This window comes from Pseudorasbora parva, chromosome 1 (genome assembly GCF_024679245.1).
Source record: "Pseudorasbora parva isolate DD20220531a chromosome 1, ASM2467924v1, whole genome shotgun sequence".
Taxonomy (NCBI): Eukaryota; Metazoa; Chordata; class Actinopteri; order Cypriniformes; family Gobionidae; genus Pseudorasbora; species Pseudorasbora parva.
The window spans coordinates 41,530,539-41,558,174 of record NC_090172.1 but is presented as its reverse complement, the minus strand read 5'-3'; the positions used below and the strand labels follow the sequence as shown (position 1 = coordinate 41,558,174).

At 38.0% G+C, this 27,636-nt stretch overlaps 2 protein-coding genes across 5 annotated transcripts in view; one reads left to right on the top strand and one right to left on the bottom strand.

The window, feature by feature from the left end:
- The window catches only part of cd81a (CD81 molecule a), a 48,909-nt gene extending 40,099 nt beyond the window's left edge, over positions 1-8,810 (bottom strand). Inside the window, exons 1-2 of the mRNA XM_067440913.1 lie at positions 8,641-8,810; positions 2,585-2,699 (exon numbers count right to left, since the gene is read on the bottom strand). Of these exons, the coding sequence (XP_067297014.1) occupies positions 2,585-2,699; positions 8,641-8,706 (181 nt within the window). The 5' untranslated portion in view covers positions 8,707-8,810. The remainder of the gene's footprint in view (positions 1-2,584; positions 2,700-8,640) is intronic.
- Positions 8,811-14,889: 6,079 nt separating this feature from the next.
- kcnc1a (potassium voltage-gated channel, Shaw-related subfamily, member 1a) overlaps positions 14,890-27,636 on the top strand; it is a 58,731-nt gene continuing 45,984 nt past the window's right edge. For 2 of the 4 annotated variants that reach the window (XM_067440902.1, XM_067440883.1), the window contains exon 1: positions 14,891-16,399. In XM_067440902.1, the coding sequence (XP_067297003.1) occupies positions 15,830-16,399 (570 nt within the window). In that variant the 5' untranslated portion in view covers positions 14,891-15,829. Of the gene's footprint in view, positions 16,400-27,636 lie in introns of all 4 variants that reach the window. The other 2 variants (XM_067440895.1, XM_067440885.1) reach the window with 2 other exon arrangements.

Genomic DNA, 27,636 nt, shown 5'->3' with positions numbered 1-27,636 from the left:
AAAAAAGATATGAAATGCCCACCACTATAACCAGCAGAAGAGCACTTATTGATTTATTAGCGATTTTCACTCCCTAATGTATGGAAAGTACGAAGTCACAGTCTCAGGAAAAACTAAACTTTTCTTCAAATTGTGACTAAATTACAGTAAAGCAAAGAGCTCCTTTAATAATCACTGAAGCTGTCGATCAGTTCAGTGTGAGACTATTGAAGAACAATGCTAATCTATATTTAATAAGAGCATTAGGCTACATTTAAATTTTCCCTATACTTTTTTGCACATTACTGTTGTTAATAAAAGTTAATTTTATCTGCATATCAATTCATAAACCTTTGATATGTATACTGTATATTGCAAAAGATATGGTGCCCATTTAAACTGTGGAATAGTCGGGGGTTATTCACATGCTGAAAGTTTTGCACCCCAGGTGGCACTTCTACCAAGCTGCAAATATTTAATTTTACCTAAACAAAATAAAGTTAAAACTTGTTTTGAACTATTTCTTTGTCATCTGCAGACTGATTTTAAGTAGGAGGGGGAAAAAATCGTTTTAAATCGTAAATCGAATTTTTGGTGAAAAAATCGGGGATTTTTTTTTTGGGCCATATCGCCCAGCCCTAGTTTCACGCACCGCCTCAGTGCACACACCTCAACGGCTCTGGTCTAAATTTAGACTACAGACACGAGAGCGCAGCGCAGATCATATGTGCGAGTCCGCGCTGACAACAAACACATCAACCCATTTGAATTTTGCACAGAATGCTGCATTTCAAAAGCGCTATGGAGGAGAATATGATGGTAAACAATTAGAGGAAACTGGATTTATCAAACAGAGAAAGGTCCGCTCTTGCGCTCTAGACAAACAGAATATTAACGAAACACTATTGGCTGTTTCAAAAAAGGGGAGGAGCTGCTAACATGAATAATGCGGCATGTTCCAAAGCACTTCAGTGGACCTTTAACTAACATAGTTATCTCCTGAGTTGTGTTGTTGTTGATGAAAATAGCCTATAGGTCTAACATGCCTGTTGAGAGTTTTGTTCAGTAGGAAGGGTAGGAAAAGTCCCCATGTCCCCTGCACAGCTTTGAACTTTGCTTTATGTCGAGAATCGCCTGTTTTTCTGTGGTGTTTTATTTTTCACGAACGAGATTTGATATGAAGGAGGAAATGATGTTTGAGATTCGATGTATGTGATGTCCATGTACTGAACTCTTGTTATTCAACTATACCATGGTTAATTCAATTTTACATTCTAGGGCACCATTAATATTTATTGAAAGTAAAGTTCTCTTTCTTTCATCTTTTTAATTTAATTTATTGTAATACTATATAAAATGTAATAAAATGGACCTTTGTGCCATTTAAATAGTACACTGGGCCTGACTGGGTTGTCAGAGCAGCATTCTTGTTTAGCATTGTTGTGTTTATTATTCTTAGTTGCAGTGTGCCTGTTAACTCACTGAAAACATTACAACTAGGGATGAAACTAAGGCCTTGTTCACAGATTTGAAAATGCATCTTTTTTTGAAAAACGCATCTGTTTTGGCCTTCCATTCACACTTTCTCTGTTATTTTCCTGCAAAAATTGAGCTTTCCCAAGTGGATATGTTTGAAAATGCAGTTTTCGCATTGTAGCGCAGACTGTGAAAATGTAGGTATTTGAAAACAATGATGCATGTTCAGTCGCAGCGCATGTTGGACTGACATGTATGGTTATACCGTTATTTTGCCTGTTATCTGCTACTTATTTTCTGTTACTGTTACTAAAGGTATATTTTATAAAACATTTTGCAGTGCTGCAAAGATGACAGAAAATTTACCTAAAATTGCTGTCCTGCGGCATAACACGAGTTGTGTTTAGGACCAAACATATAATGGTGACTGAGTGCGACCTGGATGCATCAGCGAATGGTGAGATATTTCGGCAAATACAATTATCCTGCCAGAAGGTTTTACGCATGGGCAGTAAGGTGAATTTAGCGTTTTCCGACATTTCAGTGTGGATGAGAAACTTTGGAAAATGCTTGAAAATGTATCTTTATTAAAGCAGAAATGTTTTAACTACCGTAAACAACTTGTAATGAATGTCAAACAGTAGTAACTTATGGAAATCACGTTTGAATGCACGTTCCTGTTTACTTTCACTTTAAATTTTCGCGATCCTGTGTCCTCTGTGAATATGGAGTGGTGTTGCTGAATTTGCATTTAAAAAAATGTAAGTCTGGCGCTTCTGCTGTGCAACGAATCCTCTGCCATGGTCTAGTCCACTAACATGTAATACACACTCGTAACACACACTCAGTGCGAGCGCTTTACTACGTTACACACACGCCCATTCATAACAGCGCTCGTCTTAACGTAGCATTGGCATATTCTATCCTGACTTCACCCTCCTTCAGGCGAGACAGCTTTTCAACTCGACGAGGAAATCTCGTGGCACGAGATCTTGTCACACTCCTTATACGTATATATGTGTGACACTCAAGACTCAAGAGTTTGGGTGACAGAGGAATGAGATGTAAAACAACAGACTAAATGAGGAAAGAGGGCAATAATGGGAACGACAAAAAGTGATGTACTTACTGATGTAGAAGGTGCTGGGTGGTTCTGTGCCCTCAAACTTCAGGTCCAGAAGACTGCTTGTTTTAGTGTCATGACGAAGCCAGAGTGAAACCCCCAAGATTACACAACCAGCCAGCTAAAGAAACCCAGAAAAACAGGAAGAGAAAATCTGTGACTTAAACACATTTGGTCAATGTTATTAAAAGAACCAAAGAAACCAGCGAGGCTTTTTGTGAAATTTATACATGTCATTTTTCTCCCTCATCTTTAAGCTTTTACATATATGCAACTTTCTTTTTCATCTCGACACTTAAAGTGGTGCGTGGACGCATTTGGTTAGTCTCCTCGGATCTATCTCTTGTAGTCTGCCTATTTTCCATTCAACAAAGAGAAAGAGAGACACATTCTGTGTGGCAGGGGGGAGGGAGGGATCTTGTTACAGACCCCATCTAGAGGCCCACAGTGTCGAGGGTTAAGAATATCAAAACATCACTGTACACCACAGCAGTATGGTTCAGTCCGCTTTTCTCTTTACATGGCTCACAGTGATGAGCATTCAGCTGAGGGAGGCCCATAAACACATGGCATATTCACAAGAGAGGACTCTTGCGGCTAGGGGGAGGGAGAGATAGAAAATGGGGGGAGGCAGTTGAGAAGACCATTTAAAGTAGTGCTACAATGTGTGGTATTGTATGCGCGAGCGGATAAGAAGCGGGAAGGTTCGGGCGGGGGAGGGGCAGTTGCATGACAAGCAGCAGAGGTTTACTTGGCTTTGTTTATACGGCTTTATTTACAGCAAAATCACTGTCAAATCAGAAAAGAGCATGGCCCTGTGAGAGCAGCTGGATTGCGTCAGGAATGCGTAGGCTCTGTGAGGAATGCAGAGTGCAGATAAAGAGCACTGGAGACCGCCAAGAACCTGGTGGGTGCCGTTAGACGCAAGGAGATCCGGCTACACCGCACAGGGGAGAGTAACGGGAATGTGAGACAGAGCAAAGACCATTAGCAGGAATGCTGGGATGGGCAGAACGCACAGCCATGGCTGTGAAAACAATTGACTTGTACTTCCTTCCTATCTTTTTTCTAGTTTTGCTAACCCTTCCAATCAAGATTCCAACAGTCGCACCAGTTCTACATATGCGAACAGCTGCATCGCCACAGTTATTTGCTTCAAGTCAAACCAAAAAGCATTTGTTGGTGAGGATCTTACACGCTACACCCCCCCATAATGGATCACGAGGAAAGACTGGGCACTTTCTCTTCTCTCAAAATGTTTTTTCCCACCATTACAAATTTCCAATTTGAGCATTTATAACATTGATGTTATTGTGAACTAAAACTATCAAAAAAGGTTTCCGTTAAATGAAATAATGCTAAAATAAAAATAAATATTAGATTTAATAAAAAAAATAAAAAAAACATAATTAGAAACGTTGCCTTTGGAACTAACTGAAATAAGTTGTTGAAATTGAAGTACTAAAAATGACTAAAACTAAAATTGAAATAAATTAAAGCTAAATAGAAATAAATAAATAATAATGACAAAATCTCAATACAAGATTAGGGTCATTCCTGAGTGACTTTTCCTGTCGCAATGCTTTATTTACTCATAATTTTTCTAAAATGAGCCAGAAAAGATCTGCAAGAAATATAAACCATGAAATGATAAAAACCTCGAAATATTTTTCGATTATGTTTTAGACTAGGCTATAAACTGCATCTAATCATACATATAAATCATGAAAAACTATATATTTTTTTGTGTTTTTTTTTTATTATTTTTTTTTTTACAATTTTCTTAAGTAACTGTATCCCTAAAGTCATCTTCCACCATCACTTTCAAAAAAGACCACAATACCATTGATACCATTTTCAGGAAATGACAATGTATTTTTTCTGCTGGATTTCAACTGTGCAAAATGAAGTTAGGCTGGCATAACGGATATATACTATCCAAGAAAAGCTTGTTATTGTTTAACATTTACAATATTAACATTTTGTGATAGCTATGTCCCTCCCTAACAGGATTGAACACCTTCACGGCCAGAGTTTGAACAATGAATCTACCCATAATTATTATTATTTTTTAGTCCCTGATCTTGACCAATATGTATTCCTAATAGTTAAACATGTCACTATTTTGGTCGAATGCTAAAAACATGAAAATCATGTACCCCAACACTTATGGAGCCAAAATGTAACCGCATACCAGGAAGGACTAGACTGGATAAATCCGGCCTGATCTGCCGGCGATTTGATTTCGCCCTGCAAACCTGTACATTAATTTATCCTGCTTCTGTTACACTTTTGCGGGAATCAATCACAGACTGGCTTATCCACCTGGCACGATTTTGGTGGGTTTAACACGCTGACGGATAGAGAAGCAATGGATCGTTGCCCGTTGATCATGCTTCTTTTGTGGTCTGATTAGTTTAAGGACTATCCAACTGAGTCAGTTGAATAATGCCAGTTGATCACGCCTCTTGCGCAGTAGAAAATACAGAGCAGACTCCTCAGACCAATGTTTAATCTTAAATTGAGCTTGGTCTGGTGATAGCCAAAAAAAGGAAGAACCCTAAAATTCAAACTAAAATGTTAGTACTGAAAATATAAAAGTATAATCTAACTCAAAATGTAATTTGTACAAACATGACAATGTTTTATCTACAGTTTTTTTGTTTGTCTTGTTATTATTTGTCTAAATTTGTAAAATTAATAATTTGCATGCTGTATAATAAACAAAAAATGAACATTCCAGCTAAACACATGTAGGCGAGAAAAATCTTTTCTAGAGGGTAAACGTGTGAGAGAAAGAGTTCTTTCCATTTCTCTTTCGGTCTTTCTCACTCTCTCTAAAGGCCAGATAGGCCCATCATTCCAGAGCTCATGCAGCCACTGCTTAGCAACTGAGTAAACAGAGGGCCAGCCAAAGGGAGAGGTTCTAAGTGATGGTTCATGGAGAAGCTCTGTCACTTCAAGAGCAACCCATTCTCGGTGGATTCCACATTACATTTACTCATAAGGAGGTTGGGAATATCTGAGTAAACAGAGATTCCCTTAAACACTGGAGTTTCCAGTTGACCAGAGGTGTCATGGAGAGTTATTACCAGAATAAGCCATAATTCTTGTTGGGGGTGATCTGGGGGCATCCTCCCATCTCAGTTTCCATACTTTAACTGAATTTATACAGAAAAGGGCAGGAAATGCCATTCATTTTGTAGAGACATACACAAGGATTAATTTAATAATAATCTATTTGTAATACAGGATATTTGGCCCCATTACAAGCTATTACAGGCAATAATATTGCAATCCATGCAATAATGCTTTTAAATAAAAGCTGAGTATGCTCACAGAAACTTTTACTGATTGAATTACAACTTTTTTTGTCATTTTATTGCGAATATTAAAACATCAAATGGCCTGTTTACACATAAATAGCATGGATAGTGACTCCTCAATCATTGCAGTCGTGAATCATAAAATGCTTGTTGAATAAATGCTACAGGTTTAATCTGTTGTATGCACAGTAAGTGCAAACAAACTATTTAGCAGAGTGCAAATAATCAATACTAAATTAGCATGAACTGAAAATTTCCTACTGCCTTCCCGATTGTGACATTTGTGAAAGCTTCTCAAATGAGAAAAAAAGTAGACTTTTATTTTCCATTAGGAAATGGTTTGATCGGTGTCATTTTCTAACAGCTGAAACCGCTTTATTTGAATCACTGTTGGAGGAAACTGATTGAAACTCGTCTTGCTATTGGACAACATTTTTGCCCAGCCACTCACTAGAAATGTGTACAAAAAACCTACTGGTGACCTACTAGAGGTTTTGCTGGTGTTCATTTACATAAAATACTACTTCTTTTTTTTTGTGCATTTATGAACATTACAATATTTTGAGTATGACCTTCCTGATAGGGAAGGAAGTGTGATCCTGAGGGAAACGTATAATGGAGGACAGTCACAAGGTTTGTGAACTCATACACAAATGTAAAAATTCTGAATTTTAATAACAAATCTCATGCATTATTATTTAGAAGTTAGCCATGAACTAATTTTCACCTTGATAAGTGCATTGTTAATGGAAAACACGCAGAAGCCAATGCCCTGGGTTGAGAAGGCTATTCTAAAAAAAGAAGAACTGTTTGCACCAACATGTTTCTTAATATTTCCTGCAACATGATGACAAAATTAGCATCTACCCTCCCATACACACTTCTCCCTATCTCTCAGACACTGTTATCATCCTGTTTAAGGGTCTTAGAAATAGAGCCCCCTTTCAAACCTCTCCCGTCTGTTGCCAGCAGTCTTGTGCGGGTTCTATTTTTGACCCATGACCCAATGTGAGGTGGTTGTAGAATGTCTGGCATGTCAAAGCATGAGGCACAGAAGTAGAAGGCCCAAACCTTCTGTCGAACCCCCGCACCCATTCTGCATTAACCACAACTTACTGTCAAACTTGCCCTGGGCTTGGCAATGGACTCTTAGATCTAACACCATCTTTATAGGTATTTTTCCATCACCGTCTCTATGGGTCGGTTCTCAAAGCATAATTCCTCAAAGTAAGAAGCCATTTTGCTGTTTTGCCCTGTTCATTTACACATGAGTGGTCTCACTCTCAACACCTGTTGGGCCTGTAGAGAAATGAGCATGGGTGTTAAACCCATTAGCGAGCGGGGGGAAATATGCTTGTGTTTTATAGTTGATGTTGGTTTCTTGCTTTATCCCAATTGTTTCTCAATGTGCCTAAAGGCTTATTCACACCAAAAGCAAAAACATTTAAGATAACTATAGTGATAAATTTGCATCCACACCAACGGACAATAACATTTTCTTTATCAGAAGTGCGCACTGCAGTTTTGTCGTCTGTCACTTTAGATGTTCAAGCTCGTCAAAGGCCGGTGGATTCTTATAGGATAATTTTTTTTTCATCATTCATCAACTGGGGAAAAAAATAGTTCTGAAAACAATTTTATAGTAATCGTCCTTGGTGTCAGCAGGCCTAAACACTGCAACTGTATTGAGTTCCATTGGTAATGTTCACTATGCCACTTTCTGAGAAGAAAAAGAATAAAAGTTTAGATTTAGAAATTATCAACTTGTGATACCGTCTTATAAAATTATCAATGCAGTTATCAGTTCTCCTGTTTCTTTGGTTTAAAATAACCTACCAATAGACTTAATGTAAAATGTAAATTGAGACCTAATTAATCAACCAGACATTTTGAGAGGACATTGTGAATGTCATCATGACTAACAGCTTATGAAAGAGCTGTAGATGAGACATTTGCGTCATGAATGATTGCTACCGGTATATAGAATGGTAAGTTCCTTAGAAAATGAGTAAAATGTGCTTTGAATTGAAATAAGGCAAATAGGCAAGGCAACATGACTAATGTGACTTACACACTGGCATGAGCAGCTCTCAACAGATTCTGGCTATGGTGGAATATTTTATTGCCATTCACTTTTCCAGCTTCTTTTCCAAACTACAGCGAGTGGGAGGGGCCAGACAACACCAGTTTTATTACTGCGCTATTTTATTACTTCAATGTGTCGCCAAAAGTGTGAATTGAAAAAATATTAGTTAGTAGCGTAGTTTTGTTAAATTAAAATTGTTTGTTGAAAAATAAAATACTAAGTTTGACAGGTATAATAAACACAAGATTAGTCTTTGTGTGGAGTTTTTAAAAGAGCTGTGATGAAATCTTGCTGCTGGACTCCTCCGCCCCATGTCCGTTATTTTCGCCTTGAGGTCGAAAAATAGCATTTTACCCAATTTACCGCGAACCAACTTTATCGTTTTGTCTTAGCGATTTGTCTTCTTCTACGTTACGTAAAACATCTGTATTTAAAACAATTTCATGTTTAGCGAATTAGTCATAGCCCACCAGAAGTAACTAGTTTATCTGCGTTTCCATGAATCAAAATTAGCGGTCAAAGTCGGCGATTTAAACTCCTGTTCTTGACGGAAAACATTAAGGATAAACAGTCTTGTTAATACAGAAAACCAATGGCGGTTTCTCAGGCCAGACACAGGACCAAATGACACAGAATGAATGACCACTTACCCAGAAGATGAAATTGAAGAAGAAGAGCATGTATTTGATACATTTCGTGCAGCCTTCAACGCCCATGGTGTCGGTTTTTGGAAGATGTTTGCCCTAGCGAAGAGGTGTCTCGATGAAGCCGCCGTTACGCAGTGCTCGCGCAGACTGAGCTCCAATCTCCTTGTGTGTTGCTGCTGCTGCTTGACGACGTAAAAAAGGGCAACACCCAGTTTCCTCCCCCCTAGAGAGTCCCCCTAAACACGGCCAAATAACACCATATAAAATCTACTAAAATATTCAGGACTTAATATATACATATAATGTTACTGATTACTAGATTACATATTCGTTCGAAATAGATTAGCTGCCTGATTCCTCCAAATTATTTCTGAACATTTCGATTTTTCTCATTATTTACAAATGACAATACAGTGTGCTCTTTTATCCTCTGATGCGCTTAAGTCACACCGCGTTTAAAATCGATTCGGGATGTTATAATATCGATGCTCTATGTTGAATATCAAATGATAATGGCATGTCATGGGTATAAATCGGATTACAGGATACTTGCGTTCTAAAATGAGTGTATGTCTCCATCTTGTGGCTAAAAAGAAAACAGCTGAAATGTAAAGCTGGATAGCCTGGATGCCAGCCAAACTTAGCCCCGCCCACAATTTGTTTAGGTCGGGCAGTTCATATTCTGACTAGAGTTGAGTATGATCATGTCAGGCTAAAAGCTGGATGCACTGCACTGGCCTTTATGAGATTGACCCTTTTTTTGGGGGACAAGACAGCTATCTTTGTTTTGTTTAAAAAAGGGCAACTCTCATAAAGGCCATTATTGTAAAAAATAATGGTAAAATATCATAAGTCATTCAAATACATTTTGATATGCATATTTTATCAAATACATGTTTGTCTTAATTTAATGTTAGTTACACCTTACACTTTTTGAAAGTAGAAGTGCAACAATTCAAGCAGCATCATGTTTTACGCATGTAGCCTAAAGAAAAACTTTGGGGAGAATATTTACAAATAAAAATGATCACTCTCTGCCGCTAGATGTCACAATTTTTTTAATATATAGCATCCTATCACAGTGACCAGTGACCAGTTGAGAAGCTGGTAAATCTAAAGGTATAGCCTACAATACGAATATAGGCCACAGATTTATTTTATAGCATTTTATGAAATACTTATTTTATATAATGCATTGGCCTATACTAAGATAATTTCAGTAATTTCAAACACTGAGATCTTTCCTTATTCTTTTATTACTATTATTATTATTATTATTATTATTATTATTATTATTATTATTATATCATAATAAATGTACAAGCAGTAGACACATGCTAACGGGTTAATGGATTTCTGACAGAGGGAGGTGATGCCCATGGGACCCCGCACCAAAAACCCACTAGTGTGAGTGGACATTATCTATCCTTAGAAGCCTAATTGCTTTACCCCTTCAACAGAACAGGATAATTTGGGATAAATCCCATTATGTGTTTTCTGAGACTAAGCACATACTGTAATCTGCCTTTAAATTGTCAGGAATGATGATTCGAAAAAGAAACAGATCACAGCAAACTGTGAACTGAAAACAGGCTTATAGTCATCAATAATGTGCTTAAATGGTGGGTTAAAAAATTATACAGTGGGTACGGAAAGTATTCATACCCCTTTGTTTCGTTATATTGCAGCCATTTGCTAAAATCATTTAAGTTATTTTTTTTTCCTCATAAAATGTACACACATCACCCCATATTGACAGAAAAACAGATTTATTAAAAAAGAAAAACTGAAATATCACATGGTCCTAAGTATTCAGACCCTTTGCTGTGACACTCATATATTTCACTCAGGTGCTGCCCATTTCTTCTGATCATCCTCGAGATGGTTCTACACCTTCATTTGAGTCCAGCTGTGTTTGATTATACTGACTGAACTTGATTAGGAAAGCCACACACATGTCTACATAAGACCTTACAGCTCACAGTGCAAGTCAGAATACATGAGAATCATGAGGTCAAAGGAACTGCCTGAAGAGCTCAGAGACAGAATTGTGGCAAGGCACAGATCTGGCCAAGTTACAAAAGTTCTGCTGCACTTAAGGTTCCTAAGAGCACAGTGGCCTCCATAATCCTTAAATGGAAGACGTTTGGGATGACCAGAACCCTTCTTAGAGCTGGCCGTCCAGCCAAACTGAGCTATTGGGGAGAAGAACCTTGGTGAGAGAGGTAAAGAAGAACCCAAAGATCACTGTGGCTGAGCTCCAGAGATGCAGACGGGAGATGGGAGAAAGTTGTTGAAAGTCAACCATCAATGCAGTCCTCCACCAGTCGGGGCTTTGAGTGGCCCGACAGAAGCCTCTCCTCAGTGCAAGAAACATGAAAGCCTGCATGGAGTTTACTAAAAAAACAAAACACCTGAAGGACTCTAATATGGTGAGAAATAAGAATCTCTGGTCTGATGAGACCAAGATAGAACTTTTTGGCCTTAATTCTAAGCGGTAGTATGTGTGGAGAAAACCCGGCACTGCTCATCACCTCTCCAATACAGTCCCAACAGTGAAGTGGTGGTGGCAGTATCATGGGCTGAAAGACTTATTCATGCATTTGTGACTTCCAGGATTGACTATTGTAATGCACTGTTCGTTGGGTTACCTGCTAAATCAATCAAACGATTACATTTTATCCAGAATTCAGCAGCACACGTTCTTACATCCAGTACACTTCATCTCGTCCACACATCACAGGCGTGCTTCATAGTTTGCCTTGGCTTCCTGTTCAGTCGCGTATCGTTTTTAAAGCTCTTGCATTAACTTACAAAGCAATGCATGGAATAGCCTCTTCTTATATCTGTGACTTAAGGTGCGTCTCAATCAGCTCCCAGTTCAGTTGTCAGGGCACTGATCAGGGAGTCAGCCCATTGACTTATGTCGTCATCAGTGCCCTGACTATTGAACTAGGGAGCCGATTGAGACCCAGGGTTAGTCTCCCTGTACACATTGTCTCGTTCTCTTCGCTCAGCTGATTCTTTTACTCTTCAACAGCCTCCCTGTAGATTAAAATGTATGCGGGAGAGAGCCTTCTTGGTTGCTGCACCCAGGTTATGGATTACATGGTAATCATCAGAATATCTCTTCTCCAGTCTCTGTCCGAACCCAATACCTGGCGGACCATCCTCCCAAAATGGCGGAAGGGGGCGGGGCGCGGTGTCGTGACGACATCTCCTCATTCCCAATAGCTGGCGAACACTGGTCTGTCGAATCAGCTTTGACTGCAACTCTGGAAGACTTGGAGTTAAGCTTTTCTCTGAGAAAAGAACAAAGAACGGCACTGAAGCCATTCTTAAAAAGGGAAGATGTGTTCAGAGGTTTGCCGATACGGCGAAAGTTTAATATTTCAACTAGCTCCGCTTCACCTTCATTGCTCTGGTTGGTTGTAGCGCTATCAAATTGTGTACAGAGGGAGTTTGAAAGACAACCGTTTATCCCGCCCCTCGGATTGAGCCCTGTCAATGGGGAGTTTCCAGACCAAACATCTTGATGTGGGTCTAGCTTGTCAGGCTCCATGGCTGTATTAGATTAAAAGGGTTTTTATTTTTTTATAAATCTGCAAAAATGTCAACAATTTTGTTTTTCTGTCAATATGGAGTGCAATGTGTAGGCTACATTAATGAGAAAAAATTACTTAAATGATTTTAGAGAATGGCTGCAATATAACAAAGAGTGAACATTTTAAGGGGGTCTGAATACTCTCTGTACCCACAGTATTTTATGATTGGAAGTTTCTGTCTTTTGATGCTTTTCAAATATTACAAGGCCTGAATGGTTATCTGACATTTAGTGAACTGATATTCTGATACATATAAACAGGTAGCACTTTATTTTACAGTCCTTAAATAACCTTAACCCGTGTTGTTACCTTATAGTATACTTCCAGCCTCAGTATACTGTAAGTATAGGCAAAGGCAATACATAAATGCACATACTGTAAAACAAAGTGCAAATAAACATATACATTCAAATTAGTGTTAGAAATGAAAGTTTCTATTAAAGGTGCCCTAGAATGATTTGAAACAATATGTAAATTGTTCTCTGATATCTGCATAGAGGGTATGTGGCTTATTTAAAGGCAAAAATTGTCCAGATACAGTTTTACAGGTCCATTTACAACCCTATAAGTTGTCCCTAGGATGTAATGATCTGTTTTTGCCTTACGTTATATAACGTAAAACCGCAATCATGGGTAAGACTGCCAACCCGACCCTGTCCAGAAGGCCATCATTGACACCCTCAAGCAAGAGGGTAAGACACAGAAAGAAATTTCTGAACGAATAGGCTGTTCCCAGAGTGCTGTATCAAGGCACCTCAGTGGGAAGGAAAAGGTGTGGCAAAAAACGCTGCACAACGAGAAGAGGTGACCGGACCCTGAGGAAGATTGTGGAGAAGGACCGATTCCAGACCTTGGGGGACCTGCGGAAGCAGTTGACTGATTCTGGAGTAGAAACATCCAGAGCCACCGTGCACAGGCGTGTGCAGGAAATGGGCTACAGGTGCCGCATTCCTCAGGTCAAGCCACTTTTAAACCAGAAACAGTGGCAGAAGCACCTGACCTGGGCTACAAAGAAGCAGCACTGGACTGTTGCTCAAATTTTGCATGTAATTTGGAAATCAGGGTACCAGAGTCTGGAGGAAGACTGGGGAGAAGGAAATGCCAAAATGCCTGAAGTCCAGTGTCAAGTACCCACAGTCAGTGATGGTCTGGGGTGCCATGTCAGCTGCTGGTGTTGGTCCACTGTGTTTATCAAGGGCAGGGTCAATGCAGCTAGCTATCAGGAGATTTTGGAGCACTTCATGCTTCCATCTGCTAAAAAGCTTTATGGCGATGAAGATTTGGTTTTTCAGCACGACCTGGCACCTGCTCACAGTGCCAAAACCACTGGTAAATGGTTTACTGACCATGGTATTACTGTGCTCAATTGGCCTGACAACTTGAAGCAGTAATTTCTGCAAAAGGATTCCCGACTCAGTACTGAGTGCATAACTGAACATAATTATTTGAAGGTTGACTTTTTTTGTATTAAAAACACTTTTCTTTTATTGATCGGATGAAATATGCTAATTTTTTTAGATAGGAATTTTGGGTTTTCATGAGCTGTATGTCAAAATCATGAGTATTAAAACAATAAAAGACCTGAAATATTTCAGTTGGTGTGCAATGAATCTAAAATATATGAAAGTTTAATTTTTATCATTACATTATGGAAAATAATGAACTTTATAACAATATGCTATTTTTTTTAGAAGGAGCAGTATTTAAATTTGTAAAAAAAATGTTGTAGATTTATGTAACAATTAAGAATCGCTAAAATGATTGAATATATTTGGAAACAAAGGTCTTGTTTGACATTTTTGTTTAAGGTAATTAAAGCAACAGTTCTGCAATAACTTGTAAAAGTAGGGTAGTTGGGGTAAAAAGCAAGGCCCCCTGCTGTTGGGCAAAAGGCACCATTTACCATGATAATAAACATCTGACCGACTTTAACATTTATTGACATGACATGGTTAGATTCAGATTGTATAGTATCATATATTAAGTTGGTGTCCACAGAGATAATCACCATATTTATAATGAAACCATCAGATTAAAAAAAAACCTTATATCATATTATATAAGAAAATAAAATGTATTGTTACTATTGTAAATCTATATTAAATACTATTGTAAATTGAAATTATTATGGGATCTCCTTCAATGCTTTCTTTTTTATTCATTATTTTGTTTCTATATTTTTCATATATATTTATTAATAAAAAATATATTATTTAATTTATCAACAGAAAATAGTTCAAACTTTGCTAAATTGATTGTTTTGGACAAGTAACCTTAGACATTATTAAAATCATATTATTTTAGTGAAAGCATTTGTATTATTGTGTGCCTTTAGCTCCATGCTGATGAGACTTTTACCCATGGGGCCTCCTTGTCACCTCATACATTTTTAAGAATTTTAAATAAGATAAATCCCTTTTATAAATTATTTTCACACAAAATATGTTCCTCCATACATTTTCAATACAAACATGTTTTTCCGTATATAATACATTATTGCAGACACGGTATAATTATGGAAAACAGCATGGCGCGGTGCTTTTTCAAGCTTTATATTCTGATTCATATTGCATGCCGTTCTGAATAGAGCTTTCCACCGTCCGAAACATCCCAATATCTGATCTCGTGCACGCGTGGACTGAGCCACTCAGCAATTGCGCACGCGCGTCGGTGGGCTCTAGAGAAGGCTCATGTTGTCTCTCCGCAGGAATGACGAGTCTCGCTCCACTCTCATCGACAGGCACGCGCGGAAAAGGAGGCTGAACATAATATTCATATGGAGGAAATAAAGAGGATACGATCAATCACTTCTGAACAACCAACGCGGGATCTCGCCAAACTGGACATTGTGGAGACAAAGGAAGATTTTTAAAGGACCCCTCCTCTTCCACTTAAAAGCTGACGTCTCATGCAAGTATAGCTACACATCCAGTGACAAAACATTTTTTTTTTTAGATGTCTGTCGTGATCGTCAACAAACGGCTTCTGATCATGGGGATCTGGACATTCTTTGAAGAAAACGCCTGATGTCAGATCGAAAAGACGCTTAAGATGTAACCGTTTCTGTGTAGCCTCGATCCCTCCACTCTGTCGGATTTGAGGAGTCGTCTACTGGGAATCAGGGCAGTGCATGTGTCTCGTTTTGGAGAGAGGAGGGAAAGCGTGCGCCCTGGAGCTGTCCGTTCAGAACCACACACACACACACACATACATATACACACACACACATACACACGCATTACTCTGCCACCAGCGGTGCACCACAAGCCATCAGCCTCGCACCTCATCTGGACCCGATGGTGTGGAGGGCAGATTTATGACATCCTCTTCTTGCATTTGGTTTGTTTGACGTTTTTATTTTCTCATTTTCTCTTGGCATCTGGGGCAATTTTTTATTCACCTGACAAGAACATCAAACGCTCAAGCACCGATCTCATGCAGCTGTCTTGCCTTTGCGCACCTGTTTTTTCTGCGTTTATTCATACCAGTCTCCTTTTTCCGTTGCCTAACAATTGCGCACATGTATCCTCCGGGTCTTTCAGCGTTTTAATGCCTGGCCCGTGCTCGAGACATGCCTAAGCGACGAGATGGGCCAGGGCGACGAGAAAGACCGTGTTGTGATTAACGTGGGAGGGATTCGACACCAGACCTACCGCAGCACCCTGCGCACTCTCCCCGGCACTCGTTTAGCCTGGCTCGCCGAGCCCGATGCCCACAGTCACTTTGACTATGACGCCCAGATCGACGAGTTTTTCTTTGACCGCCACCCCGGAGTTTTTGCACACATTCTCAATTATTATAGGACTGGCAAGTTGCATTGCCCCGCTGATGTTTGTGGCCCGCTTTATGAGGAAGAGTTGGCCTTTTGGGGCATCGATGAGACAGATGTGGAGCCCTGCTGCTGGATGACGTACCGGCAGCACCGGGAGGCCGAAGAGGCGCTGGACAGTTTCGGTGGTGGGCCAGCTGAAATGGGCAACGATGATATGGACACCGAAGTTTTGGGTGATCCAGGGGATGGAGACGAGGAACTTGAGATGACCAAACGCCTTGCCCTCGGTGACTCACCTGACACAAAAGGTGTAGGGTTGTGGCAACGTTGGCAGCGTCGTGTTTGGGCGCTTTTTGAAGATCCCTATTCTTCGAAATATGCAAGGGTGAGTTATGAACACGTTTTAAAGTGGCAGCCCTGTCTTTAGCACTGGGCACTATTTGTAACATATCCAAGCACATGTTGCATTTGGATAAGAATAGCCTGTCTATTTGAACGTTTTCTTGAGTTGATATTATTAGTTAGCCCTAATTAAAACATTATTAAAAAAAATTAAAAATGCAGTAAAAAAAAAAAAAAAAAAAAAAAAAAAAAAATATATATATATATATATATATATATATATATATATATATATATATATATATATATATATATATATATATATATATATATATATATTCAATAACTGTCCGGAGATTGTAAAAAATAAAGGCAAAGGAATGGAAGCCAGAATATTTTTGAATAAATATTTTGACGTTTTTATTATTTCTTGAAAACGAGCAGTGATATAGAAATATATTATTACATTTAAAAAAAAAAAAAAAAAAAAAAAAAAAACATTTGTCCACCAAAAGTAATTAGGGCTTAACCAACCTCTTAATAAAAAAGACCTCTTTATTGTTTATTTTTTTTTAGGTAAAATTAAGTGACCCAATAAGAGAAAATGAAAAATTAATTAATTATTCGAATAAATATATATATATATATATATATATATATATATATATATATATATATATATATATATATATATATATATAAATGAGTCAATCATATATATATATATATATATATATATATATATATATATATATATATATATATATATATAAATGAGTCAATCATATATATATATATATATATATTGTATAATGTATGTGAAATTTATATGTTTAAAATGATAATACTAAGTAACTTTGCACCTGTTTTAATATAGATTTTTAAAGGATTTCTAATTGTTATAACAGACATTATTTAAATCATGAAACGCCATGCTTTTGGATGTCAGTTCTGCTAAAAGACCGAAAGCTCATCACAGTAGTCAGCAGCTACACTGTAAAAAAATATTGTTGGTGTAACTTAGAAAAGTAAGTAACCCGGTTGCCTTAATAGTTTGAGTTGATACAATGAAGGAAATTGGTTTAATAAATAGAAACTAAAAATATTATAGTATCTGCACCACAAAAAATTTGATAAATCATGAAAATAGCACAATTTGGCATGTTTCGCTGCGTCATCAGAAATAAAACACTCACAATTGCCCAATATGCTTGCACAATCTTTTAATAATATTTGAATAAAGGTTGTCGATTCTCAAAAATGTTCATTGTATTAACTAAATTGTTTCATTCCAGTGAACTCAAAATTTTAAGTCAACCAGGTAACTTCTTTTTTAAATATTTTTTTTACAGTGTATTGAAACCAACTATTTTAGCAATTGGTTATCTATATTTTTGACAGTGTGTTTGATTGAATTTTATTCTTTGCATTTTCTTTAGTGGCATTAATGATAGGCCTATATAAAGCGACTAAATTGGGTCACCCTGGGGAAAACATGTGCAGTCATTCCAGGCGTCTTACATGTAGCATTGATCGACAGCTCTTCTGACTGCAATACTGCTGTGCCACGCGCCGTGAGATCCCTTCCACTCCGCGGGCGTGCTCGTGCACAAATTAATCACTCTGGGAGAACATTAAAGAGAATACATCACAAAGCAAAGGCTTTTCTTTATTTATGTGCCCATGCTGCTTTGAGATAAGACACACAAGGCCGATAACATCATTCTGATCAGGAGGTCTGAGTGACAGCACTTGAGATGTTTGATGATTTAGTGTTATGTGTTAAGCATTAGTTTGGTCCTGTCAGACTTTTATAGTGGGCTTTAGCTGTTGTAATGTGTACGGTATTTGCTGTAGTGTAGGCTGTAGCTCAAACAGCAGGGCTATAGCAAAGCCAAGGTCATGGTTTTGATTACGGAGAATGCAAAAACTGATAAAATGTATACCTATATTCAATGCAATGCAAGTTGATTTGGATAAAAGTGTCAGCCAAATGGTCAATAGACTTTTATGCAGTCTGCCAATTACAAGGACAGTCTGGTTGGGACAATTACGGGATTGCTCTGTTTGTTTTATACCTGTTTAATAGGATTAAAATGGACCAGGACTACTGCCAAGATCTGGGTATTGCACCTAAGGCTACGGGACACTGATGAACGAGTCAAGGAATGTCGATGTACAGTTAAATGTTGATTTAGATCAGGAACCAATGAATCAGTTTAACTTATTCTGCGATTAGACAGCACTGAACTTCTTAAAGCCAGAGACAAAGGAGCTCAAAGTGTGCTATTACTAACAAGAGAGTGTTATTTTTCCAACAAGAAATATGACCATACAGTACCACTTGTTTGTAGATTATGTGTATTTTAATGGCAAACAATATTCACAAGATATTAATTTATTGGATGCTATTTAAAGATTAGGTTTCCATCTTTACATTTTGCCAACATATGCAGCAAATGTTTGTTTGGTCATTTTTTGTTCCACAGGTTAATTCATTTGGATGATAAAATAAGATGAACAAAATATTTGTAATAATGTGGCACGTAATAATATTGTTTAAAGGGATAGAATGACAATTCTGTCATCTTTTACTCACCCTCGTTTTGTTCCAGACCTGTATGTGTTTCTATCTTGTTGAACACAAAATAAGATATTTTGAAGAATGTGGGTAAAAAGACGGTTGACGGTAGTTACTGACTTCCATAGTATTTTTTTCCTACTATGGAAGTCAATGGGTGCCGTCCACTTTTTGGTTACCAACATTCTTTTAAATTTCTTATTTTGTCTTCAACAGAAGACAGAAACTCATACAGGTTTAGAACAACATGAGGGTGAGTAAATGATGACCGAGTTTTTGGGTAAACAATCCCTTTAATAATTTCAACATTATTAAAGTTGTTCCCTGACATTAAGTGTATATTGATTAATAATGTAGTGAAGTGTTTGTGAAGTGCTCTGAATCAGATCTAGCAAGTCAGCCTCATAGCATTTTCAACAATCAGTGAATCAGCTATTCAGCGCATCTGAATTAATAATAAAAAATGAGTCATACATCTGAATGAACTGCAGGCTTTACCCAACACACAATGGACATGCCTCAGACATTCTTTATGTTTATTGTTCCTGCACGTGTGTGGGAGCATGAGATTGAGAGGCAAAGACGGCGCAAAGAGTGAAAGAGAGACAGAGTTGTTATCCTGTTGTCATCTAGCAGATGTTTGCGCTGGTTCCCAAAGGCACCTGATATTTTCATGTCCTTGGCAGGCAAGATGCTGCTTTTTACAGTGTATGTCTTGGGAATAAGTTGTCATGGCAACGGTTTCAGAGCTCTGATGAAACCGATGAAAGCTGGTCTTCCTTGTGAGATGTCAGGAAAACGCGGCAAACTTCCCTGGAGGCTTTCGGATGATGATTTGTCCATGTACATGCTTGCCCCAAGTGTCTGTTGTATTTCATATAAATCAATCATTTAATATGCAATTTGGTTTATCCAGTGACAAAATATAAGCTAATATATGAATAAAACACTGGAATGAAATACAATCTTCAAGTACATTAAAGAAAGTGAGAGCTGTTTTCAGTTCCCAAAGGTTTACATAGTAGTTTGGAGGCTAATAAGGATTAACAAAAGAGGGGACCAGGCTGTCTGGGTAAACACAAACCTTTGCCAGACCACAACTTATAGCCTAATACATATTATTCATATACCAGATGAGTTATACAAATAACAAAGACAATTTGCTTAAAATAGAGGCCATATTCAGGTGTCTTCCCAGTTGTGCAATGCGATATTCCCATAATTTCCCATTCTCCCAGGAGGCCATCTAGGCCATTACAAGCTCCAGTGGGCCTTGCCTTGTACAACAACAGGAAAAGTGTTGGTAATTAATGCACTGGTCGATATGTGAACGCACCTGCTGGCTGATTCCTGGATGAGGAAAATGGCATGTCTCCCAGACTTCCTTGTTCCTTCCAGGATCTCCCAATGGAAGCCCCACCAATGTGGGACAGAGAATGGTTGTTGCTAGGGATTTGTCTAGTAATCTTATCACACTTGTCTTGTGAGAAACAAAGCAATTCTCACTTTTCCCCCACATCTGTCTGTGGTTAGGAACAACTTTTTTTTACACAAAGATAAAATAAATAGGTAAATTAGAGGGCATGAGCTTTTTTTCATGAGCAATATAATGAAAGATTTTGAAGGAATTTATCTAGCAGGAATATAATGAAGGGATTTATCTAGCAGATACATTATTCCAAAGTAACTTGTGTATAAAGCTTAAAAACAAAACAATCATGAATTATTAACAGTGCTGCAATTCCACATTTTAAAATTTGATAAGATGAGAAAAGGCTAGTTAAGTGCATTGCATGTCGATTGCAGTATGTAACATTTGCTTTAGTACAAGATTCAGGTCATTGGGGTTATAAAAATACAGATCCAGTTAAAAGCATATAGTGGGATGTGATAGTATCAGCAACACCTACAGCTGTTTAGGATAAACTAAGATTTTATTTATGATTGTACAGAATGAAATGTGTATGTGTACAAATATGGAAATAACTGGAATTTGATACGGTGTTGTCACACAGTGCTTGCAGGCAGACAGATTAATAAAGTTCTCAATGAAGTTTAATGTCAAGTAGACTCAAAGGCAGATAAACAGGCATTCACAATACACAATTTAACATGAACAAGACCAAACCAAGAATGACTGTGAGGTAGAACTTAAATAGCAAATACAAACGAAACTAAGTCATTTACACACAGCTGAAAACCAATGACACAAATGAGGAGCGGGAAAACTGAACAAAGGAACCATGTGACAAATGAAAACAAACTAAAAGTCCGTGAAAACAGATACTAATAGAACATAACAGTGACAGGTGTCATGTGGATATAGGAATCAAAGTCACAATAAAAAAGAAGATCTTCTGTATTGTGACGTACATCCAAGTGTAATGGATTAGCAAGAAAAAATGTAGGGTGAGGACTTTGTTCTTGATTGAATTTTGCAATGTGGGTGTTGCACTAGTTTAAGTGGACTAAATGATTGGAGAAGTCCTGCAAATGTCAACCGAGAAAAGTCTATTAGTTTTCTCTTTGTTGCTATAGAAAATATTATATTTAAAGAAGCATGAAGACAACTCCAGTGTCTTTTTCAGTCTTTTGTTTTGGCCTGGCTGTGATCACATGATCTCCCACCTCCAACTCTTGTTTCTTTACCTGCGGAGAGGGAGGATTCACACATTATCACCTTCACCTCAGCACTTTGACTACCTCTAGTCCCGGCCCACTCACCTGCTGTTCTGATACTGTCACAAACAGAGCAGAAAGCACTTTCCTGTCTCTCCACACTAAATCACAACAAGACTGTCCTACCTGCCCCTTGGCAGATCTCGAAACAGCATAATTAGGAACAAAAGCTCTTTGATACCTTGCTCTTGCAAATATAGTGTCAACTGAATGGATAATGACTGGCTTTAATGGTATGAAAACAGTTTAAAAAGAAAGTATATGTATTATAAAAAGAGTAAGGAGATACAGAGTGTTGGGGCAAACTGTCATTTTAATCTTGAGTAGCATGAAATCTAAAAGATGCCATAGCGACATTATGGTGCTTTTCCACTACACAGTACTAGCTTGACTAGGCACGGCTCGTCTCAACTCGCCTTTGTTTTTTTTCCACTGTGTAAAAGTTGTACCTGTTCCTTCTTCCAGATAAACAATTTTCGTGTCACCTCCAGCAAGGTTCTGAGTGAGCTGAGGTAGCTGACTGGTCAGAGAGAATCGTCACTATTCATTGCAACATCATTGCACGCGCCAGACAGAGTACAACCCTCGAATAGCCCAGAGAATAACCCTGCCATTTTTAAAGGGGTGATGAATTGAGAAATCAACTTGAGCTTTTTGACATTTCAAAGGTCATGGTAATATAAAAATATCCTGTAAGTTTCAGAGGTGAAAACTTCCTTGTTAGTCAAAGAAAACGATTGTGTGCGCTTCTTTACGTTATCGCACGACAAAATACGCCTCTACAGTACATCTAATTCAGTAGCCCCGTCCACCGACTCATGGAGCTGTGAAGAATATAGTAAGATATTGCGCTATTCCTGGTTGTGGAAGAACAGTCGCTGCATAAGCTTCCTTCGGATCCTAATATTACTTTATTGTAATAATATTACTTTATTGTTTGAACTTTATTTTTAATGAAGTTCCAGCTCACGTGGGGAAGACTGTGGTGCTCACTTAATTTCACTGCAGACTCGTTTGTAAACAAATCTCAGGTCGATGCTGGATTTGCAAGATTAAAACACAGTGTTGTTTCTTCTATATTGGATTCGACAGGAATGGTGCAACACACTTATATGAGTAAAACATGTTTTTTATATGTAATAGTATTGCATTGTTATGGATGGTTTTGCCTATGTGTACGTGTCTGACAGAAACATACCTTTAGCACGCTGGACTCAGACACGTATGGGCCAGGGCTCGCAAAGCCCAACGTCCCGGGGCTATGTTTTCCAGACTAAAACAGAAGCCCGTCAGCAGGCCAATGAATCTCATAATATTCCTTTCTTGTTCTGCGGTGTTCTGTCTCTTGACTTGACATTTGAAAGGCATGCGTGCGAATGTGTTTTGTGTGTGTTCGCGCTTATATCGACTGATCGTGCGGAAATTTTGTATTGTATGTAATACAAGAATAATAATAGTCCAATCAATTGCGCGTGGATGTGAAATAAATCATTGTTTTTGTTTGATAAAGACGTTTATTCCAGTTGACGCTTTCAAAACAACCCTCATGTGAACTGAACTGAACAGAGGAGCTGAAGCTCATTAAATATGCGAATCTTATCCAATCCTAGCCCGTGGGTATTTACTTCCAAGTCTCCAGTGCGGCACGCCCATCAAAACCCAGCGTTCAGGAGAGAGCATCAAAACCAGTGTAGAAAATAGCCTATTACTTATTAGTTATGATGTTTTTGAATGTAAAAAACACAGTAACATCATTAGTTGACCTCAGACAACAGTATACAAAAATAATTTAAAAAGCCAGTTCATGACACCTTCAAAAACTTTGGCAACTATTGAAACAACGTTTGTCTTCTTGCTGTGAGAAAACAGCATACACTCGATTTCCTCCATTGTCTTGTGTGTGTGGGTAGTCAGGTGTGTGTCGCGTAGATGTTTATGTCACAATTTCCTGTGCCGTTGCTATGATGACCAGGTACTATTGTGGAGGTACTATCTCCAAGCAAAAAGCGAGGCGAGGCGAGGCGAGGCGTGTTGAGTTGAGCTGGTACTGGTACTGGTACTGGTACTGGAAAAGCGCCATTAGAGGAAACCCATCACAGAACCAACCGAGTTGACCAGATAAAATCATGACTTTCAATAATTAAAATATTTATCTTCATAGAGACAGGGCTTTAAGAGGGTCAAACTTCACTTCATGACAAAAAAAAAGTCATTTTAAATATATTTTCTTTTTCTTTTACAAAAATATTAAAACTCTGGAAAAAAAGTTCAAAATCTGTCTATATGTTTGAGAATATTAATCCAAAAGTAAAAATGTTCGTCGTAAAGTACACAGGACTATATTTATATGAAATAAACCCTAGCATACACCCGGCATAATGCAAAGCCATGTGCGACGCTAGTGTTTTTTTATACTAATTTCAGCCTGATGCAGAATTTTCACATCCAGCGCCATGTTGTTTAAATAGCAAATGCACTTACACACATCTGTTCGCCCATGGGTGAGCTGGTCTAAAAACTAGGTGTGTTCAGGCGCATTGTTGGCGCTGCTATTTTGAGGCAACTGAATATGACTGTGCCATTGACCAACACAAACCTGTTTAAAATCAAAAGTGCAGTATTTTTTATATTTAAAGCGTGCGTTAGTAATATACACCTATAGGTGGGTACACAACATGCAAACACTTTGCTTATTGCTTATTGCACTTCTATAATATTAAAAATATTAAATATTAAAAATGAAAGGATTCCTCTCTTGAGATGTGTTCAGTCACAAATCTGCCATGGTAAAAGTGCAACTGGCTTTCAAAGGGAATAGGAGATGAGACTCTGATTGGTTTATTGCACGTTACAACCAAACAAAACAAAAACATGACTCATTAAGAGACTAGGTATAACCCTTTTGGACCATCTGGTGCAACAACTGCATTTTTCTGTCATTAAACTATCAAAAGTGGATTCGGACACACCCCAAGTGCGCCTCCACTATGCGTTTCAAGACCAGGCACTCAGATCAGTAAAATAGGGCCCATAATGTTACAAAAGATTTCGATTTTAAATAAATGCTTCGTGTTTTGAACTTTCTATTCATTAAAGAATCCTGGAAAAATGTCTGGAAATGGTGTTCACAAACATATAAGCAGCACAACTGTTTTCAACATCAATAATAAGAAATGTTTCTTGAGCACCAAATCAGCCTATTAGAATGATTTATGAAGGATCATATTACCCTGAAGGCTTAAAAAATAAAATGTATGGGTGCAAAAGAATAATAAAACTGAAATGGACAGTATTAATTTATCAGATCTCTGTATACTCGAACCATGGACAGAAAATACACACACTCTACAAAAGGTTAAACACATCAAATCAAGTGACAATAGTTTTTTTTGTACCTCTTACATAATCATAATAATGTGCACAATAATGCATTGTGCTGTTTGGTCATTACAAGTCAAGCACACCATCTGTTGTAATAAACTGGGTGTTTTTGTTCAGGCCAGCTGTGTGTGCTTTGCTGGGTGTTTGCAAGCTGTGGGTACCAGTAGAGCTTGTTTGGATAGAGAGTGATCAGGTATATAACAGGTCCCCTTTTGTGTTATCTGTTGTTCTTTATGCTGAGTCATTAAGCATGGCTGTGATTTGAATGGAAGGAGACTTAACTGATGCCTGCATGGTCAGTTTTTATCTGAACACTAAAGCTCAAGTTGAATATCTTTGCTAGTGTCTTTTATAGAACAACAACAAAAAATTCTAATTCTGGGATCTCCTCCGATTGTATTGTTTACTGTTAGTGTCAGTTATCCACCCTATTTTTTAACACAATAATGAGCACGGCCATTTTTAACTTGAATGTGCAAGGCTTCCGGTGTCAGCCATTTCCAGTTATTTTAGCTGTGCAAAAACAGTCCGATATGCTGCATGATGTTGCAAACGGATATTTGCTATCAGGTTATTTACATGTATTATAGTAATCATAAATGCATTGTTGTGCATTTAGTTTTACAGTTTATTGAACTTATTCTTATAGTTATTTTCCCATTTCGGCGAATCGATCAGAAGTCTCATACATTCACAGACACATGTTCTGCGTTGAAAAATAAGGTGGATAAGTGCTGGAATATTTCAAGACAGAATAAGAAAATGGGAACATATGGAAATAGAGCATTTTAGTACATACACGTAAGTGGATTTATGTAATATGCATTTTTTAAGCCAGCATGAAAAATTGATACAGGACTGGAAGAGGTTTCCCAATCCCTGAATTCATTTTTATTTAATAGAACACTTTTTGTGGCCACAGGCACATTTATTTATTTCTCCTTAGTATTTATTCCGTTCTCTGTCTCCCCTAGTGAGTCATTTGTTTACAAGCTCATTTTCATTATTATGGTGCAGTTCAAGTTCTTCTCTTGGAGACAGTATTCAAAGACATCAGACATAAGCACCGGCAGCACTGGAATGATTAGGGGGCAATGGGCTAGTGATAAGACAGACCTACCTGTTGTGAGACGTCTTACCTTTTTCTCCTCCGAAATGGCAGTTGATCCTTGGAGTGAGACTTGCACAGATTCTTGCTATATAAATGGAGAACAGAAGTCAGCCCCAAAGGAAGCCTACAGTGATTAACGTTAATTAGACTGCAGTAGCAGAGCAGAGCCCAGACCCCCTTAATTACCGGAGAGAGTGGAGTACCTTGACATAGCATGCATGCCAACCTCCGGCTCGTTCCACTGAAAATGATCTGCTGAGAAAGGAACAGAGGAAGGTTCTCTTTATCTGTAGCCAAGGTACATTACAAACACACACAAAATGCAAGGCAACATATACTGTAATATACAGACCCTGCTGTCCAATTCCTCCTAATTTTTAGGACACCCTTTATTTATGTCTACCCTCCCATCCCTCCCAGTTCTATGAGCAGTAAGTAGAGCAGGACACCCTTTTAAAAAGCTGCAGGGCAGTGGCTCTAGAGACCTCGCAACTGTGAATAGCCTTGATGCCGTGGGCCATGAGAATTGGGTGATAGATGCTCAAACTGGGGCACCCACATGCGAAGAGTCCTGGATATATGCTGGATTTTGTGTTGGAAGTCAGGTGTAACTGCATTTAAGCTCTAGAGGATTTTGCTCCTGTGATCACAAACAGTTTTAAAGGTATAGTTCCACCAAAAAAATGTACTAACCCCCATGTTATTCCAAACCTTTATGAAAATATTGAAATATTTTAAAATCCAGTGGGGTCCAAATAACTTACTGTTATATGATATATTTATATCTATAAGACAGGGGTCCCCAAACTTGGTCCTGGAGGGCCACTTGTCCTATAGAGTTTAGCTCCAACCCCAATCAAACACACCTAAAACAGCTAACCACTGTCTTTATAGGCCATAGTAAGACAGTGATTAGCTGTTTCAGGTGTGTTTGATTGGGGTTGGAGCTAAACTTTGTGGGACAGTTGCCCCTCCAGGACCGAGTTTGGGGACACTTGCTGTAAGATATACTAGAATGTTTGTTTGGGTGTTATAAAAAGATGTCAAATTGTCAAACTGATAAACTTTATTTAAAAAAAAAAAAATTCTATATTTATATTTTTCTGGATATCCCCCCCCCCCCAACAATTGGAGTACCTCCTTTTGTGTATGTCCTAATTTGAATGCTAAATATACAATTAACAGATGTCATTGCTTTTCTAATGCACATAAGCACACGCTTATTATGAGCCGTCATCAGACAATTTATCTCATTTGTGACTATTTTTTTCTCCATTATTTATTTTTCGATATTATTTTAAATACTAAAGTGAACACATTTTTGTTGTTGTTTTGGATGTCCCAATTTGGATATAAGATTCACAATTTTCAGAGTTTAAATAAATGTTTGTGTTATAATATTGTTGCATTTGTGATTTAATAAATATAAATATATCAGAGCCCTGAATCTAATCAAATCACGCCATGACATGTTTTGAGACATCAGGAATTATCATATTGCTGACTGAGAATCTGTGTCAGAACATAA